At 34.8% G+C, this 23,137-nt stretch overlaps 2 protein-coding genes and 1 non-coding gene across 4 annotated transcripts; 2 read left to right on the forward strand and 1 right to left on the reverse strand.

The window, feature by feature from the left end:
• The first annotated feature begins 535 nt into the window (after positions 1–535).
• On the forward strand, positions 536–5,546 carry LOC141605486 (DNA replication complex GINS protein PSF3-like). Of its 2 annotated transcripts, none has more exons than XM_074424283.1 (7): positions 536–793; positions 3,206–3,384; positions 3,477–3,548; positions 3,691–3,791; positions 3,996–4,088; positions 4,857–4,996; positions 5,231–5,546. In XM_074424283.1, the coding sequence occupies exons 2-7, from the start codon at positions 3,340–3,342 to the stop codon at positions 5,338–5,340; spliced, it is 561 nt and encodes a 186-aa protein (XP_074280384.1). In that variant the 5' UTR covers positions 536–793; positions 3,206–3,339; the 3' UTR covers positions 5,341–5,546. The 2 variants fall into 2 exon arrangements, with proteins under 2 accessions (XP_074280384.1, XP_074280393.1); XM_074424292.1 differs by lacking the exon at positions 536–793 and adding an exon at positions 1,057–1,242.
• A 281-nt stretch (positions 5,547–5,827) lies between these two features.
• Positions 5,828–5,901, reverse strand: TRNAN-GUU (transfer RNA asparagine (anticodon GUU)). The gene has a single exon. It is a non-coding gene; the product is annotated as a tRNA-Asn (tRNA).
• Positions 5,902–17,882: 11,981 nt separating this feature from the next.
• On the forward strand, positions 17,883–18,254 carry LOC141646787 (protein EARLY FLOWERING 4-like). Its single transcript, XM_074454742.1, has one exon. The coding sequence runs from the start codon at positions 17,883–17,885 to the stop codon at positions 18,252–18,254; it is 372 nt and encodes a 123-aa protein (XP_074310843.1).
• The last annotated feature ends 4,883 nt before the right edge of the window (positions 18,255–23,137 follow it).

Here is a 23,137-nt window from a genome sequence, read left to right on the forward strand (position 1 = left end):
AAGATTTGGCCCAAACAACCACCGACTTCGGCCTAGTCCAACGTACTTTTGATTCGAGGATCTGCCTCTACTAGGAACCATGATGACTTCTAAGTAGACAACCAAGTCTGGTAGAACATAAATTCTCATTTAAGACAGCCCATTTCGTGTTAAGTTTAAGACATATCATATATGTATTTTTATAATAAAATGTGACCATTTAACGATAAAATGATATAGTTAATATTAAGGCTAAAATTGTTCTGTATATGCCCGTCTTAATCCGTAACACGAAAATAACTCGTCTTTAAGGTAGACTTGCCGTAAAATAAAACAGCAAGTCTTGCTTGTGACGGGCTATTCCCGTCACAAGCTTGTGACCTCTCACAAAAGGGAGAGAGGGGACAAGGTGGGGCACCCTCCATGTGCTTCCCACTCACTCCTAAATGGGTATTTTGTGAGAGGAAACGGTATCCGTCACAAGCTTGTGACGGATACCTCCGTCACAAACAAGAATTTGCCAAAATAAAAAGGGTATTAAAGAGCCATTAATCATGATTCATGTCATGAGCCATCAATCATGAATTCCCGGGTACTTCTATGTTGTAGTTTAACCGCTAAAGCAGATCTCGTAAACAACTACAAACCCGCCAAATCGCCAATCATGGATTCCTTAATTTTGAATTTCTAAATTTCCCTCCATTTCCTCACCCCTCTTTCACCTTAATCCAAACCCTAGTTTCCCAAATTTCATCGTCATCTTCTATACTCAGTTATCCATCAAATTCACCGCGGATCTTGCTTCTTTTGATTGGTAATGCTTCATTTTCTGTATAACATCCTCTCTTGCTTCTTTTGTAGCTTTCTCTTTCTGTATCGAGTCGATTGCGCTCTTTGTGTTTTGCTGTTTGTTTCATCCAATCAAGTTGAACAAGTAAATTAATAGATTACTTTGTCGCTATATTGTACGGTTTTATATTTAGATTTTACGTGGAATTAATCGGGTTTTAACAGGGGCGGATGGAGGGGGGAAAGTGAGGGAAGAAAAAAAAAAAAAAACTTGAAAATCTGGAAAAGAAAAAGAAAGACGCGACAAACTCAAAGACAAACGATACAAACATTGTCCACAAAATAAAACAAAACAAAACCTAGATCCCAAACTCAACCACCACCTGCCGTCGACTTACCGCCGGCCTCCTTCTTACCTCCGGCCGTCCACACTCCACGGCCCACCACTCCATCTATCGTCTGCCGCTTACTCGAGTACTTGATTGTTTGATTAATTCGATTAATTTGTTCTTATTAGTTTGATTAATTTTTTCTTACTACTGTTATTAGTTTGATTAATTCAATTAATTTGTTCCCCAAAACCTAGATCCCAAATTTGTTCTTATTAATTTGTTAATTTATTTATCTATTTGTGTAATTGTAAATTTGTGTTAGTTTAGATTGATTAGTTGGTTAATTATCCCATTTCTCAATCACTCACTAGTCTCACTTATCAATTAATTTCGATTTTAATATTGTTTGTTTGTATATTGAATGATTGATGATGAAAAAGAATACATAGAAAGTTATAGCGACCACCTACTAATTCGTGCAAACGTTCAAATTTACTCGATCAAATTTACTCGTTTGTGATCATCAGTTTAGAGTAGCAGCCTAGTGCTGTGAGGTTATGTTGAATAATTTTCAGAGATTTGATGCAGCCTCGATCAAATTTACTCGTCTGTGATCATATCAAGTTTTCTTAGGATGATGTTATTCTTAATCGACCAACGGCTTTTTCAGGGGAATTAGTTTGCGCGATCTAAGTGACATGAGGAATGAAAGCTGGTTTGTATTTTGAGTTCTATTCAAGTTATGAATTCATTAGTCCAGTGCGCCAAGCTCTTGCAACTTATAAATTACTACATATAGTTGCCATTAAGATTGTGAGTTGGATGAAGATGAGTGTCATTTGCGACCGTGTACCATCTTTAACTTAGAACTTATGATACTTATGTGGTTGGCATCTACCTTTGTTAGCCTTGTTTAATCAGAAAAATAAGGACCTATTCTGTTACGAGGAAGGTTTCTGTGTAATTTCTACGCCTCTATTGTATTGAACTTAGGATACTTATCTTAGGATACTTATATTACTATGTATTGACAATATAAGAATTTAATGTACAAATGTTGTCCGCAATTTTTTTTCTTAATGTGCCACCCCTTTACTCAAATCCTGGATCCGCCCCTGGGTTTTAATGTATGTAATCGTAGCATATAAGTAGTTACACCGGGCATTTGTTGATAAGGACGGAGGGATTTCCGATAAAAATGGAGAAATGTGAGTGTACCTTTAGGGTGTGTTTGGATAGCAAAAGTGGAGGGAAAGGGGGGAAGGGGGAAGGAGGGAAGGGAAAGGGAGGTTTAATGGAGTGTGGGTGTTTGGATACAATTTCCCTCCAAATCTTGCCTATTGTGGAGAGATTTTGATTAGGCTTGGAGGAGGGAATTTGGATCCCTCCAAATCTCTCCCCCTCCATTTCCCTTCACCCTCATTTGCTATCCAAACAAGGGATTTTAAATCCCATACTCTCCCTCCCTATTTTTTTCCCTCCAAATCTCTCAATCTAAATATACCCTTAGGGTGTGTTTGGATAGCAAAAGTGGAGGGAAAGGGAGGGGAGGGGGAAGGAGGGAAAGGGAGAGAAGAGAAGGGGAGGGGAGGGGAGGGGAGGGGAGGGGGAATGGGGTGTGAGTGTTTGGATACAATTTCCCTCCAAATCTTGCCTATTGTGGAGAGATTTTGATTAGGCTTGGAGGAGGGAAATTGAATCCCTTCAAATCTCTTCCCCTCCATTTCTCTCCACCCTCATTTGCTATCCAAACAAGAGATTTTAAATCTCCTACTCTCCCTCCCTTTCTTTTCCCTCCAAATACCCCAATCCAAACACACCCTTAAGGAGTGGTGCAAGAAGAAATCCTTGATGATTTTAATTTGATTTATATCGGACAGGACGAGGCCACAGGGGTGTGTTGAACTTGCTGATCATGCTATTTGTTATATCTTTACAATGGTTTTAATTTGATTTGGTTGTTTTGAATATCTTATTTTCGATTTTTAGTTTCTCTTTGCTGAAAACTTCCATTTGGGCCGAAGAACAAAAAATTTAGGATGATAAACATGTCTGTTGTTTCCTGTGTCATAGATGTTGACTATGGATTGCTCATTTTTCTGCAGTGAATGATTCGTTAGTTCTAGCTTGCGGAGACAGGTGATATTTGAGAGCAATCACCACCCCAGTTAAATAGTGTGATTTTTGCTTTGCTTTTTTTCTAAAAATAAAGGTTGCGACTATCAGAAAGAGCCTGTCTATGGCAAATTACTATGACTTAGATGATATCCTTGCGGAAGAGGAGGTTAGTAATCAGCTCTTTTTCTTCTTCTTCATGCTGTTATTTTCTTCCAATTCTGAATGCTAATTCTCTCTTTCCATTGGGTCTGCTTACAGCTCATTCCAGCAGTCTTTCAGAAAGCAGCAACTGGGGTGGGACCCCTTGATCCGAGTTCAGAGACAAACAATGTAAGTTTTCTTCCAGGCTAAAACTAGAACGAAAACAAAATGGAAGGCCAGACCAAGGGGTTGGAGGAGATGGGCGTGAAGAAGCTAGATCTAAGATATGGATATGTTCATATCCGATATTCTTTTCTGGTTAAATTTTCAGGTTGAACAAGGAGCAAAAGTAGAGCTGCCCTTCTGGCTCGCTCATGAATTACATACTAGACAAACTGTAATTATGAGTGTTCCACATTGCTTCAATCAAACGTACGTCCTTCAAAGCTCCATCAATACTTTGCTCCTTATATATATGAACTTTCCCTTTTTTTCCTGATAAAAAGGTTCCTTGTTAATATTTTTATTTTCAGTGGTTAGCCGCCTAAAATCATTTTGGGATAAGGCTGTGTTGTTGTGGTGGGCTTTGTGTGATAGATTGCTCTTTATGCTTATGTTGACTGTTTCTTAATCCAGGACAAGGAAGGAAATCCAGGCTGATCCTGGATCTGTCGATTTACGAAACCGGTGCCAATACTTTTACGAATTAGGATGCAAGATAGCACCTGTGTAAGCTTCTAAATTTGGCTTGCGTGAGCATATGGCTTGTTTACTTCGCTATGGCCATAAAGGTTCTATTATTATTTTTTTGTCCCGTAACTCAATTGCCTTGTGAAGCAGCTCCTTCTCTTGAAGTGACTAAACTAGAGAATCATGTTGATTGGTGTTTCATGCTTTTGAGGACTATGTTGTAGCATTTGATTGCAATGTCCTACTTTTGTACATCGTAATTGGTAGTACACAGATGAATGCTGCAAATGGCTTCCCAACAATGTAAGGGACAGGGACGCATTATATATATATATGGACCCTTACGGCCTTACAAACACCTATGACTTAGCTATGGCCATACCTGTTTCCGGATCTGTATTGGCACAGGGAAATCCAGGCTGATCCTGGATCTGTCGATTTACAAAATTTTGTCTATTTATTGATTGTATGTTTTTAGAAAAATTACCTGCACCTTCAGCCTCAATTCTGTACAGAGTTCCCGCTTCACGAAATTTGATTCATGGCAAGTCAGAGATTAGGACGATATGTACCCAGACCAACACCTGTGACTGTAAGAATGTAATTTTGTAACCGTGTCAAGAGTAACATAGCATGACATTTATATGTCATGCCGCAATATGATTCTGAGGCTGACTGTACTATCACTCTGTCATCAAGTTAGTATTAGTATTTCAGGTTGGTTTCTGTTTATTATATGTCACGAGTAATATGAAATTGTTAGCAGGTAAATTGGCCTGTCACTAATCTGATTTGTACCTTCCCTAGGATCGGTGACAGAACGATTGGATCCTTCCTTTTGTATGCATTTACAAACAGGTATAAGGAAGTACTCAGCAAAGCCCACACTGCATCTTTCACTGCCTCGTCAAAGCCCCTAACTCTGCTTACTAAAGAAGAAACTCACTGTGAGTTTTCCCCTGCATCCCCTAAGAACAATCTGATCACTTTCAAGTTAAACATAAATTTATAATAGAGGTCGTAAATGTAAGACCAACCCATTAAGCATGTATTTAAATCAGTAATACACAAAAATTTGGGTTAGTCTTACATATGAGATTATCTCTTCTAACACTTATTTAAAGTTATGTAAATCATTTGCTTACTAATTTTTATTTTCAATGCTGTTTGGCCTGTTTCAGTGTGTGAAGCAGCTCAATCCTCTATGTTAGCCTTCAAGAAGTGGCGAATGGGAGGCTCTCGTTTTGAAATACCTTCCATTCTTGGGAAGAAGAGAAAACCTAGTGAATAGTTGGATATCTTTATCTTATTTCTTGTATTCATAGTTTTATGAATTTATGGCTCCGTAAGGAACAAAAGTTAAAGAATGTAATACAGAGTACTTCATAGTTTGGTTTGTATTAATATGAAAAGTACCTGAACTCCTTAACAATCTAAAATCTGTAATGATTGCTGAATGCTGAATGCTGAATGCTGAGGACATTATCCTAGCTGACCTAACTTTAAGCCTCGCAATATCAGGATTTGTGTAGCTCGTAAACTCTTCTATGAGCCCTAACCCCTTTTCAAGGTACTAAAAAAGTAGACCACGCTTTTGTAGCCAATCCAGTTTTCTTTTCAGTGAGTAGCTGATAACACAACTGAACCATCTCCCAAACTCATGCTATAACATCCCCCACAAAAAAATTACTGTAAAATTGGAATCATCTCCCAAACCCATGCTATAACGTCCCCCACTCCCCCCAAAAGAAAAAAAAAAATAGTGTTAAATTGGAAAACGCTAGAAGGAGGGCTTGAACCTCCGACCTTGTGGTTAACAGCCACACGCTCTAACCAACTGAGCTATTCCAGCTTCTTGATAGCTTATTCATTATTAGGTATTAATCATTTTCTTGAACATACCTAGTATTCTAGACTTTCTAGTAAGTAGTATTGTACTCCGTAGTACACTAGTACCCCAATGCAAATAGCGTTATTTTTTCTCTTATAACCACACACCCAGACTGTTAAATACTTGAAATGAATCTATAATCTTCTGGGAGGCATCAATCAATACTATATATTAATTTCAGAAATCAAGGGACTTCAATGTAATTAAATAAAGTTATACAAATTAATTATACTATATAGTTTTAAACCCAATTAAGGGATCTCAATGCAAATATTATATAGTTTGGGTTAAAATTAAATCATATAGAAGCTTGGTAATTTTCCTAAACATTTGTAAGAGACTAAAACATGGTCAATTTTCTTAAAATAAAATAATTAATTAAGACAATCAATTTCCTTGAAACAAAATAATTAATTAAGATGGTCAATTTCAAGAAGACTAAAAGAAAGAAGATGTTTGGTAATTTTCCTAAATATTTATATTGATACTAGAAGATGGTCAATTTTCTTAAAATAAAATAATAAATTAGTATAAACATGCACACTTATGGTATTAATTATTATCACCATAAAATTATATATTAAATTTAAAATCTGTGCAATTTTTATTAAACTTTATAGTTTATTAGATGTATAGAGATGTTAATTATTTAACATACAATACAAAAATATAATATAAGTAGGTTATAAATAATTCAAGTTAGATTCCATAATATATAATATTGCATAATTTCTTCGATTTGATTTAATGCATATATGTAATATATTTATATAAATATATAATCCTCTTAAAATTGAATGCCTAAGTAGTAAAAGTAATTTCGTCAGTAAATAAAAGAATTGTAGTAACATTAGATATAGTTATATGATAGTAATCACTCATTTGAATAGTAAAAGTAACAATATTATCAGCGAGATTAGTGAAAGTGGTAGAAACAACGGGAGTAGTGAAATAATCAATATTAATGCGGCAATAGAGAAAGTAACAATAATTACGGCGGGAGTAGTGAAATTATCAATATTAATGCGGCAGTAGTGACAGTAACAATAATTACGGCGGGAGTAGTGAAAGTAACACAATGACTACGGGCAAGTAGTGAAATGCTATTACTATTGTTTCATTAATAAGAGTAAAATATAAATAGCGGAAGTAGTGAATTTATCTAAAAATTTATTTCATCGTTATTTTAGGATATGTCATAGAAAAATATATTAATGATAAATTTATGAGTTATGCAACTTTAAGTAATTTTATTTAATGAAAAAAAAATTAATGATAAGTAGAGATAGTCCGGGCGAAGCCGGGCACCAATACTAGTAATAGCTTAAAAGTAATTCCAATTATCTGGTATTAGGAAATTGCAATAATTACTTTTAGAACGTTATATTGTTATCAAACTTATTAAGTACAACTTTTGTCACTGTAAATTTTAAACACGGGTCCCGCCATATTTAAACAGAAGAGTACAATTACAGGTTCAAGAGTGAGTATTTCATCCCCACTAAACTAAAAGAATAAGGGTTGCTCACAATTTACCTGCTCAATTGATTGACAAATATGGTGGGCCCACATTAAAATTATGACTTTTAATTTATTGACTAAAGGTTGCATCCACCGAATAAAATATTACAATCAGAATAAAATATTACAATCAAATCAAATGCCAACTAAAAATAAACTTAATATTGCCATTATTCACGCTTTATATACCTGTAGTATACTAATTTGTTCTTTTTTAAGTTGGTGGTTGGAGTTTAAGGTTTCAATTTTATTTGCTTTTATTTTTCTAAAATTAATTGTCTTTTATTTTTATTTTTTTTTAAGTTAACTAATCCGTGTTAATATGGCATGTTCTTAATAAACGATAAGGAGTAAGAATCAATAATTCTAATTTTTCTTATTGAAAATAAAAGAAAAAGAATATAAGGGTAAATAGTATTTTTAATTGTTTGTAAACCGTCCTTCTAGATGTGTCGTATACTGTTTATATATGTTTCCGTTATAAGGTCAATATGCGCTTTATAATAACAGAGTACTGACCCTATATTAGATTATGTTATTCCAACATAGTCAACTATTATTATTTTTAATAATAAAAATAGGTTCACACTAAAATAACTTAATCTAAAAGTCCTTTGAATAGTAAACTTTTTTTTTTTTAAAAAAAATTTTACTAACATTATAATTAGTACATTACAACATGCTATTATAACTACAACTCATTTATGTAAATTTTTTTAATTTTTACAAGCTCAATTAATTTAACCCTTACAAATGTCGTGCTTTAGCACGGGATCTCAACTAGTTCTAAAACTAATTGTTTATCATATTACTCTTTGGCCCTGTTTGGTACTCAACAGATTAATATTAGCAGAAACAGATTGGTCAAGTAGATTGTAAATGACAGATTTAGTAGAAGTGTTTGGTAATTAACAGATTTTGGTTAATAGATTGTTGTATCTAAATGGTTGACAGATTCATATTTCACAATCTACTAATGTGAAATTGTGAATATGCTGGGTGGAGCAGCATATTGGAAAACAGTAGATTGAGCTCTAATCTACTCTTTAAATATGTCATTTACCAAACACTCAAAATAGTAGATTGGTGAGTCTAAATGTTAAACGAGTTGAATATGCTGAAAATTTACCAATCCGCCGTTTACCAAACACCCCATTTGTGAGGGTCGACAAATAATTGATTGAAACGGGGGAAGTATCATCCGGGTGGGCCAATCTCATTTAAAGAGGTAAACAAACTTTTCTTTAGCTTATAATCTGAGTCTAACCTGGCCTGACATATATTCAGCCCGACTTGTATATATTTAAATGATTTTTTTTTTGTAAAAAACTACCTTATATTTAGGATTATTTGTAAAAAGACTACCTTAGTATTATTATTTTTGTTTGTTTTCTACTACCTTTATTTTCTTTATTCTTGGTCACTAACTACCTACGCTAAGAATTTAGACAAATTTGGCCAGTTTGTCGGCTTAAACCTATCTCCCTTGACTCTTCTATGTTTTAATCTTGCTTAGGCGCAATTTTGGGAAGTCGTAATGTACATACAGTTAACTTTAGTAGATGTTCGTAGTTATTATTGAAATGTCAAAACATAAATTTTGCTTATGTGAAGTTAAATTGTGGGTTGGACGCAGTTGGTCATTATTGTTTGACGTTAACAAAGTCATGTGAGATAGATTAATGTCGCTAAATCAGCTAAATCTCGCCATATTTTCAGCAGAGGTAGTTTTTAACCAAAAAAAGAGAAAACAAAGGTAGTATAAAGCAAGAAAAATAACATATTCTCTCCATACCAATCCAAAGGTAACATTGACCAAAATGACTGTAACACCCCGTATTTTTATCAATCTTTTAAAAATTCTTCTTATTTTACGTTATATTTCGTTGCGATTTTAAAACTACTAGACCCTCTTTCGCAAGATGACAAAATTTCACATTTTTAATTTTCTACATTTTCGCATTCTCGATAATAATTTTCTTTTCTTTTTAATAATAGATAATATGTAACTTCCTAAATACGTCTTTTACTAACCTAATTCATATTATTATTATCTCCTGATTTATCTTAATCAACTATTTAAATTTTCTATGGCTTAAAACTCGTTTAACATTGTGACTCTCCGTCGTTTTCGAATATTAAAGATATATATTTCACATTACTAATACGTTATCATCGTTATATTTTATTATGTAGAGATGATGGTTATTACCGACATCTGACTGAACCTAGCTTGTTATATTGGTTGAGTCTCGTCTGTTCAGTTACACCATTAGTATTATGAAAATTGTTATGGTTTAAAATTTCTATTTAATTATTTTCGGTTTCAAAATTTACGAAAAACGAGTCAGTTATAAGACGATCTACAAATTCTGTATTTGACCCAAATTGGGCCGTCTTGCGTGTCCATTCCTTATGAGACTCAACATATCCACTTTATTTTCTTTTTTTTTTTAACCAACTTCCACGTCCTACTTCCCACCTCTCTTTTATATTTTATACTATCTCTTTATAACCCATGATATAATCCTCATTTATTTACTACTAACTAGTATAGATTCCGCGCAAATGCGCGGTATTTTAGATAGAAACATTAAAGGAAAAAAAATAATAAAAGGGATATTTAACTCAATTTGAAATTTAATTATAAATTTACTATAATTAATATTTTGTATTAATCGGTCGAAAAGGGAAAGTTCAGTATAATACAGAATTACAGATGTAAATATAATGTAATGAAAACCCAATAACAGATATGATATATTAAAAGCCCAATTACAAATATGATATAATAAAAGCCCAATTATAGCCAAATTCATTTAGGCGGTATAATTTTGGAGAACTCTTATTCTTTTAGTATAAGGGGGATGCTAATATGTTTTATTACTTGCCCATAATTCACCCTACTCTAATTAAAACAACTCTCACCCACTCTCTTATTTATTGTCGGGAGAAAATAAAGCCTTTCATCTTTTATTTCAAACCAAAAAGAAAACAAGCTTCTAACAAGTAATCTCGTTAAAACGAGATTTGTAAGCTTCAAATTTCAAGTCTTATTGATCTCCTTTCTCCATCCAAATTTTAGTTTTCATCATTCTCAATTGATTAAAGGTATTATTACTATTCTTTGATTCAAAATTCAGATTTTTAAATTTAGTATATGATTATAGTACTAAACCTTCATGCATATTATCAATCAATTTATTAAAATTTTTATTTTTTCATTCAACTCACATGCATGTCAAAAGTTTGATTAAATCTTGTATTAAAATCAATTTGAAATTCAAATTATACTTGTATAAAACAAGATTATTCAAGGTATTATAATGGTGGTGTAATTGGAAATTTTTAGGGTAGTTGTTGTGTTGTCATCTGCCGAGAAGGAGGAGACCCTGCTAAAGTATTTACGGTATAATGATCTGCCTCTTCCATTCGTTTCGTAATGTATTTATAGTACATCGGTAATTAGGGTTGGGATTAACCTAAGCCCAACATATAACAATACAACTCGATACGGGCTCAAGGCCTACAAAACGAATACGGTATAATACTCTATTACCCCCCCTCAAGTCGGAGCATAAGGATTCAAAATGCCCAACTTGCCAACTAATTTAACAAACTGAGAAACGCCAAGAGATTTAGTAAGAATGTCCGCAAGTTGCACAAACGTAGAGACATGAGACGGGGTAATAAGACCATCTTGCATTGCATCACGAACGAAGTGACAATCGATCTCAATATGTTTTGTACGTTCGTGAAATACGGGATTTTGAGCAATATGCAAGGCGGATTTACTATCACTTGAAATCGGTACAGCGGAAGGATGAGGCACGCCCAAACATTCCAAGAGACCTTTTAGCCATTTTATTTCACAGGTGATGGACGCAAGGGCACGATACTCTGCTTCGGCCGAGGAAAGCGATACAGTGGGTTGTTTCTTTGTCTTCCATGAGATAGGCGAGGAGCCTAGATATACAAGCCAACCCGAGAGTGAACGACGAGTATCGGAACAACCGCCCCAGTCGGAGTCACACCACCCGGTGAGCATCAAAGGAGTACGAGCACTTAAAAGGATGCCTTGACCGGGTGTGCCTTTCAAGTAGCGAACGGTGCGCAAAGCAGCATTCCAATGATCCTGTTTTGGCGCACTCATAAATCGAGAAAGAATATGCACCGCATAGGAGAGCTCAGGTCGTGTAACCGCAAGATAAACCAACCGACCAACTAGTCGTCTATATGAGCCAGGATCATCAAGTAGCTCACTTGTTGAACATTCGAGCTTATGATGTTGTTCCAGCGGGGTAGGTGACGGTTTACAGCCAAGTAGTCCTACTTCCGAGATTATGTCAAGAGTGTACTTACGTTGGCACAAAAATATACCATCTGAATTTCGAGCAACTTCGATGCCTAGGAAATACTTCAACTCACCCAAGTCTTTCATGTGGAAACATGAATTCAGATATTCCTTAAAATCAGAGAGTGCTTGCAAATCATTGCCGGAGAGAATTAAATCATCAACGTATATTAATACATTGATACGGACCGCACCATAAGCATAGGTAAATATTGAATAATCATAATAACTCTGTAGAAAACCATACCGTTTCAGAGCAAGCCCAAGTTTAGCAAACCAACACCGGGGTGCTTGCTTGAGTCCGTACAGCGACTTTCGCAGGCGACATACCAGGCCGGGTGTAGGAGATTGAAACCCCGGAGGCAAACGCATATATACTTCTTCTTCCAAATCACCATGAAGGAAGGCGTTATGTACGTCCATTTGGTGGAGATACCAATTCTTTGCGGCAGCTACAGCGATAAAGGTTCGGACTGTGGTCATTTTGGCAACGGGAGCAAACGTCTCATCATAATCCACCCCCTCTGTCTGATGGTTTCCAAACACAACAAGACGGGCCTTCAAACGCTCAATCGTGGAGTCCGACTTATACTTAATTTTATATAACCATTTACTACCAAGAGCTTTCTTTCCCGGAGGAAGGCGTTCCATGGTCCACGTACCGTTATCAACCAGAGCTTTAATTTCCGCTTCCATAGCTGTACGCCAATCCGCACTTTTGACAGCTTCTTTGAAATTCCGAGGTTCCGTATGAGTATTTAAGGCTGCCAAGTAAGTACGATATGGTGGCGAAAATTTATTACAGGTAAGGTAATTAGCTAGGGGATACAACGTACCTGAGGATGACGCGGACACAGTGTTGGTGGAAGCGCTTGATGGACTACTACCCACACCTGGAAGATCAATCACATAATCACGGAGATTTTTAGACAAGAATTTGGGACGGTGACCGCGACCCAAAATTTCAGGAGCAGCTGTAGGACCCGCCTCCTCTGTTTCAGACGAAGAAGGAACAGGGTCAGCTGAGGCATCCATGGCCGTGGTCTCGGGCACCGTATCCGAGGTAGGGGACGAACCAGTTGCAGCATCACTCGTATTGGGGCCTGCCGAATCAGTGGGAGGCTCATCCCACTCAATAACATACTCACTTTCAGACCCATTGGGCGAGGAACCACCTGCCAACGAGGACTGGTCGGGGTTCGAGACATTTAGAAACGGAAAATGCTCTTCATAGAATTTAACATCCCGAGATACAAAGAAGTCCTGACGCTCAAGATCATACAAATACCAACCCTTTTGACCAGCCGGATATCCCATATGAACACATTTACGAGTTCTACTTGCAAATTTATCTCCTTTCGAACGTTGGTTATGGGCATAGCATAGAGACCCAAAAACTCGTAAGCTTTGAAAATTAGGCGGGGTATGGTAAATAAGCTCGTACGGTGTCAGACCATCCAATAGTCGGGAAGGAGTCCTATTGATTAAATAAGCAGCAGCTAATGCACATTCACCCCAAAACTCGATAGGAAGACCGGCTTGAAACCGTAATGCGCGGGCGACGTTAAGTATATGCTGATGTTTGCGCTCAACTCTCCCGTTTTGTTGAGGCGTCCCGACACAAGATGACTGAAATAAAATGCCATTGCTCTGAAAATACGGTTTGAGCAGATTGAATTCGGTGCCATTATCGCTCCTAACAATTTTAATTTCAGCGGAAAATTGGCGTTTAATCATGGCGATAAATAGCATAAATTTTTCATAGACTTCTGTTTTTGTATTTAATAGATATATCCACACACCCCGTGAACAATCATCCACCAACGTTAGAAAATACCGGGCACCAGACGACGAAGGGGTGTCATACGGCCCCCACAAGTCACAATGAATCAGTTCAAACAGACACGAACTTTTATTATTGCTTAACGGAAAACTAGTACGAGTATGCTTAGCCCGATGACAAACCTCACATGGTTGTGACAAAGAGTGTTTACTAGAACGAAAAAAAGGAAGTAATTTAACAACTTGTTCAGACGGATGACCCAACCGATTATGCCATAAATGAAAATAAGAATCTACTGCCACGGAGCTCACAACGTCCTGCCGCTCTTGACGTAGGTAGTATAGTCCATCTAGCCTTTCACCTGTGCCAATCGTCAGCCTCGTATCCCGGTCCTGTATAGTGCACAAAGTTGCATTTGTTATAAACTCGCAATTTAACGCATCACTTAATTGAGAGGCGGAAATTAAATTACAATGTAATTTAGGAACGTAAAGAACAGGGTTAAGAGAAATGGACGAGGTCAAAATCACACGCCCTGCTTGTGATGCGGAGATTGTCGAACCATCAGGCAACCCTACAATCCGACTGGGTATAGTGCGAATATCGCATAACAGTGATAAATTTCCAGTGACATGGTGAGAGCACCCCGTATCAATTAACCACTTACCAGATTGAGTATGAGTAGGCGTACCATACACTCTGACCACAGATTTAGGCGGCTCCGATGTGCCAGGAACCGTTGCAGGAGTGGCAGTTTGTGTATGAACAGCATTACTACTCTCGGCTCTGTTCTCATCGCTACGACTGTTGCTGCTGCCATCTTCACGAGGACGAGAGCCACCACGACCGCCTCCCCTGCTAAAACCAGAGCGCCCACGACCCGAATTTCCTCCACGGTTCGGATTGCGGTTCGGATTTTGATTCGACGGAACCGACTCGAGACCGGAGTTGATCAAGAATATCGAAATCCCTTTCTAAGGGTGGGTAAATTAACATTTAATTTAATTATTTTTCTTCCATTCTCTATTGTTGCATGTGGGTAAATTTGACAAATTCATTTTTATAAATGAGTCTTTTATTATATGAAATTGCATGCCGATTTTCTTAATTGATTGTTCATGATATTTATTTTGTTGATTGCATGTATTTAGTTTTATGTTATAGAAAATTTATCATCTAAGTTTATTCATGAATTAAGAATTTGAAAAGTTATGTTTTGGCTATGAATGAAGTTGGTCGAGTAGTTTTGGAAAAAGTGGGTTTTGATTGTTACAAAGTTTGGCTCAATTTAATTGATAATGTAGTGGTATATTTTTTTTCTTTGACATTGCTATTCTATGTTCATTTCGTGGTCTTATAATTTAAATTTTCAATTCATTATTTATTTGTTCAAGCAGAAATGTAATTTATTTATTATTTGCGAGACTTAATTTTAGATACCCCCAAAAATGTAATAATTTAAGGACTTAGTTTATTTCTATGATTGAATTAGAATTTTAGAACCTTGGCAATCGTTTAGGCCCGACTCACGATATCGCTAGTCCGAGTTAAGTTGACAAATGTGATGAGTGTTGAAATCAGAATGGATTTATTGTATGAGTCATTTGTTGTCACTTTGAACAAATTGTTTAAAAGAGTACTGTCATTTCAAATTTAATTAATTCGTAGCCTAGCATTTCATTCAAATGAGATTTTAGAGTCAAATTTTCAAAGGTTGATCATATTTTCTCAATTAATTTCTTAATTAAAAACTGAAATCTTTAATCTTGTTATCTCATTCCAGTCTAATATAAAAGTAGTACCAAAACAGACTTATAAAACAAGTCATTTGCCACTTTTGATCAAATTTTCTCAACTTGGATTATTTTGTTAATAAAGTCAATGGTATAAAACAAGCCTAATAAAAATTGAATTAGAAAACGATTCTTACAATAATTTAACTACCAAGGGTCTAAGACTGTCCCTTAGTTGAATTGATTAAACTTGGTCTAATGATATAGTTATTCGCTTGCATTATTAACCAGGTTCGACAGCTGAATCCCGACTTATAAATAGGGACATACCCAATAAGGAAACTATTATTATTGTTTGAACACGTGTTATGTGGTTTCAACAAGACTTTATCCAGGAAAGAAATTTAGGAAATTTGGAGTTAACACAACGTTTTAAGAATGAATTCCGAAATATTTCATGTTTTATTGGGCATTTTTAGGATTGAATTCGAAAGCTCATTGAGCGGGAAAACATGTCGTTAATATTGTGTACGTAATGACATGGAAGGATAGCAATTAGCTTAACCGTATAAAGCCGTCTGTGCGGTCTTTGGTAGACCTATCCTTAGACTCGAGAGTAGGCGGGAGTGTGGCCATGCTTTAGGTGGGGACCTGATCAGTCTCGTACGTGTTAGGTGGATCGCATCCGGGTTCCCTAAGGTCTATATTTGGTTAGGCTTAGGGCCGGGATAATAGCCGGGTGGTGTTTAGTCCGTGGTGCGGGTCTGTCAACCCCACGCACCGGCATTATTCGACCCTGGAGATGAGTGGACGAATTTTGTTTTAAACGTGCTTATGTCACCACGGTAAACAGGGGTACGTAATAATGTAAGCCCCCTGGTATCGGTGTGATTGGCGGTATATGATTATTGTACAAGTTTCGGTTATTGGTCATATAATCGGAAAGCGTACGGTAATTGGCCGATATATCGTGATAAAATGTTACTAAAATATATAATACGGCAATGAAAAACTGATTTGTTTCTCGAAAAATTTATGTGTTAAAGGTATTGATATATGGTTATGTTATGCATGCTGATGATGATTGTTACGTTTTAATTGTTTAAAGAAGTTAATCTACCCACCTGACGTTTGTTATTTTTCTTATAAAACTTTTACAAATTTTAAAACGTCAGATTTATCAGATTTGTGGAGACCGAACATTCCCAAGACAGATGAAGCTGAAGATGGGATTTAGATATATTTTTGTTAGAAAGTGTTGTAAATTGTTAGAAACAATTGTAATATTTAATATTCTTTATATTTGGGTTAGTAGAGAATAGTAATGACTCGGATATGTAATGTATCTTCCGCTGTTTCCTATTTTCGACTTATTAAATAAAGTCCTGAAAATCCGGGTTGTTACAATGACACTATTCATGGTTGTAGGGAATCTTCGATATTATTCTTAATCTATAAGACAAAATATAGTCATGTGAGATCTTGTGTGATTTATCGTCATGAATGCTACAAGAATATTAATTTTTTATAATTTTTAATAATATGTAACTAAATATATTCACATTGCAAAACGTGTCTCGGCAAGTGTGAAAAAGTCGATGTTACCTTTGGATTGGTATGGAGGGAGTAATATTTTTAAAAATACTCATAAATGTAAGGTTGTTTAAAAAAAAAAAAAAAAATCAGATTTGTGTAACCCGACGAAAGCCTAAGACCATCCGCAATGGTGAAATTTTCACCAATTTTCACTCTATACTTTTCACCCGCCACCTCAGCTTTCCACTCACCACCAAAATTTATCAAAAAACATCAAAAAAACACTACATTAACAAATACTCAACTTTTCTTGTCTTTCATACTTTATTATACCCCACATATCCATATCACCATTTCACTCGACCCACTTATTTTATTTGACAAAGTTATACGATGTGCTTTTGGTGTATGTGTACTGGTACTCGTCGTTTTGAAATGAGAAAAGCAAAAAAACAAAGCAATGGAACCACATGCACTGACAATCGGACAGGCGAAAATTTTCACACCCTCTCTCCCCTCTTTTATTGTTTTTTATTCAAAAAGCAATTTTCAGCATTTGTGTGAGAATGGACGAAGACCCGTTGTGGGTGCTCTAACCAACACGAGCTGTTTGACAGATCAAGATGTGACCCAATCTGCCCGAAATCAAGGCCCGTTTGCGTATACATAAAAGACGTGAAACAACAAAACGACGCCGCATCTTTTCATCTTACGTGGGGGAATAATTTTATTACGCTTTGCACTTTTTGCTGACAAAATATCTCTTCTCTTAGATATTTTACACAGGACATCCGCCACTCTCACTCACAAATCCGTGACAAATTCCATTTCAGCCCTCTTTTTCACCATTTTCCACGCGCCTTTAATATCTATCCTTCTGGATCACTCTTCTTTATAAGCAAATCTATCCTCAATACCTTCACTTCAAACCAAACCACAAATTAAAGTCGAAAAAAACAAATAGTCAAATACGTCATATATAAAAAAAAATGGGAGGGAGTAATCTTTAACGTGCATGTCATTTCCTGCAATAGAATCGAGCATGGACGATGGAGATCTTCGGAACAGCGGTGACGGCAGCCGGAGAAGGAAGAGCAGAAGCAACGGCGGAGATCCGGCAGCGTGGAACGCGTTTGCGGCGAGTTTCAGTCAGGTGCAGACGGTGTTGGATCGAAACAGGGATTTGATTCAGCAGGCGAACGAGAATCATCAGTCGAGGATCCCGGATAATATGGTGAAGAATGTGGCTATTATTAATGAGTTGAATGGAAATATTTCCAAAGTCGCTTCCATTTATTCTGATTTATCGAATAATTTCTCCGGCGTTGTCCGGAACCAACGTCAGACGAGTGGGAGAGACGGCGGTGATAGGAGGGATGTCAGTTAACGTTTGAAGAGGAAGGATTTTTATTTACCATGTAGTAGAGTTAGTACTTTAGTACTCGTATTATCTATGGTTGTTAAAGAAAATAATTAATGTCCATGGTCGTTGAGGTTAAAGAAAATATTGGATGTGTTTGCGATGAAAAAATTGTATGATGTATTGATGTATCTAGAATTGAGGAATGTTTTTCCAAAATGGGGTTTTATAACAAACAATTTAACGAAATGAGGTGACTTTAAAACTAATTACCCAAAATGGGTCCACGTAGGCTCGGTTTTAGCGATCTTTAGGTCGATTAAGGTCGCTCAAATGAGAGAGCGACTTGAAGCCAAAACGCTCGGCCGCTGAGCGACTTAGCAGTTTTAAAAAAAAAAAAAAAAAAAAAAAACAAAAACGTAACTGATGGGAATTGAACACGCAAACTAAAACAATCACTTCACACTAGAGGTGGACTTTGGTGCGGGTCAGCCCAGCCCACACTGGCCCGGCCCGCAATTTCGGGCTCCAATTATCAAGGCCCGCTCAACCCGTGTTCCAGCCCGCACAACCCACTCCCCAACACGGGCCGGTCACGGGCTGTCTCTTCCTCAGCCCACACTGTCCATTATTTTATCCAAATTTCGCATGGCCCGAATCCTTTTTGCACTTTTTTCGCCTAACCAGCCCGGTTCAGGGCCACCAATACCTAACCCGCCCGCTCCCAACCCGCACCCACTCGGCCCGCGTGTGGGCTCGCTCCCATCCCCAACCCGGCCCTGTTCACCAGCGGCCCGGCCCGCCCGTCTTGAAACCCCGAAGTCCACCTCTACTTCACACACCATAACCATAACACCAAGGATAATGTTATGACTTATTAGGGAGATTAAAATTACATATCTTATCTTTATAAATACAAAAACATTTCATACATCCACATTAATCCACGTCATCTTCTGTAGTTTTTTTTTCTTTTTTTTTTCCATAAAATAAATCGTGGGCCCCTTTGCCAGTTAGATCAATTAATTTCTTTTTCATTACAGATTTATCGTGTTTATAATCTGATAAGTTAATATGTTTATATAATGATTACTATTTCTTCCATTTTACAATTTTACAACTTTAGAAATATTTATCAATACAATGTCCCCAAAAGTTGAACAAACTAAAATTGATAGAATAAGGGTTTAAAAATTGATAGGTTTAAAAAATTACGGAGTATTTACATCAATCTTAAATAATTTTTTGCATGCAATTACCAGATTTACATATTTTCTAATTCTAAAAAAAACACCATTTGGTTTCATGAAGTATAACTATTACCAAAGAAAAAAAAATAACATACTATTTTTTTATGACTAATGAAAAATAATAAAGAATCTCATAAAATTAATTTAAACGCTCGAAGAAAAAATAATGAATTTCATCACTACCGCTGAAAACAACAAAATTTATAAAAAATATTTATAAATTGGTTGATAGTTAATATACATAAAAATGTTGTAGACAATTTTAAAAGATTTTTTTTTTCGATTTAATAGTATTTTTTTTATCATCGAAAGCATCTACATCAAAATGGTGGAAGTTCCATCGAGTTATTCATTCACTATAATAGTATATTACATTAATATTTTTTTAATGTTAATCATTATATCAATGTTTCTAAAAACATACCCGTGCAATTTTGCACGAGTTTAAAATACTGTAGTCTACCATGAAATTTTCTAATATTTGGAATGATATTAGACTGTTTTAGTTAATTCTATATTTATATTTCTTGAATTGTATTGTAAACCCTTTTAAATTTTGAAAATTGTTTCGATTTTATAGCAATACATTGTTAGCTATTTATTATTTTCCATACATTGCATTTGATATACTCTATATCATGTTTTAACACTGAATTCATGCATTTTTTCACGGATTTAAAACATGTGTAAGTTTCAACCTTTGCAATTTTTACACGTGTTTTAACCTATAACCATTATAAAAGAAATAGAGTATAAAATATTCATGTATTTTGGTTAACATTTTTAAATGTTAATCATTATATCAATGTTCCTAAAAACATACCTGTGCAATTTTGCACGGGTTAAAAACTAGTTTAATATTAATAGCAATAAATGCATTTTGGGACTTTAACAACAATTACTCAATATTTTATTTGAGCACTTAGATTTAACATATAACTTTGATTGCTTTGGTGGTTATCTAGTGTAGAATAAGTGTCATTTTTGTGGATGGTCTTGAGTTCGAATCTGTTTAACAGCGTTGTTATTTTTTTTTTTTTTTTTTTTTTTTTTGCAAAGACCCAAGACGCTGTGGGGGAAGACGATTTGAACTCAAATCGCTCACCCCCCGAGCGACTTGCCTTGAAGTAGTATACCGCGGTTTGGGTGTGACACTTTGGGTAAGGTCGTTGAGCGGGAGAGCGACTTCAATCCGAGCCTAGTTTCGGTGATGACGTGGACCCATTTTGAGTAAATACTTTGAAACTCAACCCATTTCGTTAATTAGTTTGTGTTTGAGCCCCATTTTCGAAAAAAATTCAGAATTGAGGGAACATTTATTTATTTATTTTTTTTCAAGGTAAAGAAACTAGATAATCGAAATCAACCTATAACATACTTGCGGATGAGAGCGGTATACCATAATCAATCAATCATATATTTCTTTAATGCAATAGCCAAGTTGCTGACGTGGCATCATAGATTTTCATCAAAAGTTGACATGTCACTTATTGAGAAACAGTTATATAAGGAAAAAAATAAATCTAGAGAGTAATTAAAAGTTACCTATTATAAAAATAGAAATTCCATGCTATTCCCTATTTTATTTCGAAAATTCAATTTAAATGTTCACACTACTAAAATAACTAAAATAAGGATTTTATTAGTGATTCACTGAATTCAAAAATATATATTGACTATTTTTTAAAAAAAAAATTAAAATATTTTTCACATAAAATGGGTAAAATATTTTCTCAAAATGTTAGAAAATTTTATGCATACTATAGTAACCATATTTGTCAATATTACTGGGTTTTTCTAAAATGTACCCGATAGGCACATGTTAAGATGTTAAGAAATGAAAGATTTACATTAATATATCATGAGAAATTGAATCCAAACTCATTATTACCAGACTTAGAGAATTAATGATATAAATCTTTCCTTTCTTAAAATCTTAACATGTATATATTAGGCACATTTTAGAAAAACCTCTGCTAAAAAAATTATTGTGTTAAAAAATTGGTAAATTTGAATATGTTATAATTTTATTAAATACTAGCTTTATTTAAAAATGAGCAGTATAATTGAAATTAAGTTTCTAATTTCCAGACTACAACCACTCCCAATTTAATTAGCAATTTGAGTCAATATACTCATTACTTATACACCCAACTTCAAAATGATTTTTCAGGGCATGTAGAGATTTAGTTAATAGGTTTATTTGTGTAGATCTTATAAATAATATTTCCCAATAATAAAAAACATAATTATTATCTTAATATGCTTAACAATAACAAAATAATAAAATCTAATTTTTTCTTTCATTTTCAAATATATATAACTATGTTTATCGTCATTGCATATTGACATTATCATGACTATTAACAATGTGTTATAATTATATAAATGGGTTATTAAGTAAGGAGTAAGTTTTCCATGTAGTTGCAGGGGCGGACCCAGGAGTTAATCTTTGGTGTAGCAAAAAAAATATAATGCTCGAAAATAGTTAATACTACAGTAGTTGTTAATATTAAAATTATTAAAACAATCCCGTGAATTTTCACGGGTTTAAACCTAGTATCATTATCAATCAATATCAATCAATCATCATCAAAATATATATATATATATATATATATATATATATATATATATATATATATATAGAGCAAAGTTCTTCTAAGTCCCTTTTTTTTTTGAGTCCATAAGTCCTTCCCACAACCCTTGGATCATGCATGGTGGAAGGTTGAGATTGAAAACAAAAAACACACTTAACACTAATGAATTCACTTCTCTCTCTAGTTTTAATAATACACTCACTAATTCATTATCATACACAATTAACACCATATTTTGTCTTATACTTCAAAGTTTATGAAAATTTTGTTAACATTTTTCCAGTTTCGATTTTTTTCGTTTTTTTTTTCGAGACAAGTTTTCGACTGTTTCGTTTTTTTCGTTTTTTTTTTCGAGACAAAGTTTTCGACATTTTAGGATTTTACGAGTGTAATTCTAACGGCAAAAAGTGTAATTTTAAGAAATATTTTCGAGAATTTAGCGTTTTACAAGTTTAACTTCAATCTTTTCCGAGTGATTTTAACGAATAATATTTTGAATTTTTGTCATTTTATCACAAGTTATTGTAATTTTAGCATTTTAAGAGTGTTATTTTAACAACAAAAAGTGTTATTTTAGTCCATATAAGTGTAATTTCAGTCCAATGAATTTGTTATTTTAGTCCAGGAGAATGTAATTTTAGTCCAGAAAAGTGTAATTTTAGTCAAGAAAAGTATAATTTCAAATCCACTTTGAGAATGTAATTTTAGTCCATTGAGAGTGTAACATTAGTCCATAAGTCCAATGAGAATATAACCAAGTCCATTGAGAGTGTAACATTAGTCCAATAGAAGTAAGGGTAATTCTAGCAGAAAAAGTGTAATTCTAACGAAAAAAAGTGTAATTCTAACGAAAAAAAGTGTAATTCTAGCAGGAAAAAGTGTAATTCTAATGAAAAAAGTGTAATTCTAGCAGAAAAAAGTGTAATTCTAACAGAAAAAAGTGTAATTCTAACGAAAAAAAGTGTAATTCTAACGAAAAAAAGTGTAATTCTAAAGAAAAAAGTGTAATTTTAATGGTAAACACTTTTTTCCTGCTAGAATAACACTTTTTTCTTTAGAA

This window comes from Silene latifolia, chromosome 1 (assembly GCF_048544455.1).
Source record: "Silene latifolia isolate original U9 population chromosome 1, ASM4854445v1, whole genome shotgun sequence".
NCBI classification, from domain to species: Eukaryota; Viridiplantae; Streptophyta; class Magnoliopsida; order Caryophyllales; family Caryophyllaceae; genus Silene; species Silene latifolia.

Bases quoted from the DNA above. Each gene is read 5' to 3' on its own strand.
- LOC141605486 (XM_074424283.1), top strand. From the start codon at position 3,340: ATGGCAAATTACTATGACTTAGATGATATCCTTGCGGAAGAGGAG. The intron at 3,385-3,476 runs GTTAGTAATCAG...GTCTGCTTACAG, and splicing joins ATATCCTTGCGGAAGAGGAG to CTCATTCCAGCAGTCTTTCA. The intron at 4,997-5,230 runs GTGAGTTTTCCC...GGCCTGTTTCAG, and splicing joins TACTAAAGAAGAAACTCACT to TGTGTGAAGCAGCTCAATCC.
- LOC141646787 (XM_074454742.1), top strand. From the start codon at position 17,883: ATGTCATTTCCTGCAATAGAATCGAGCATGGACGATGGAGATCTTCGG.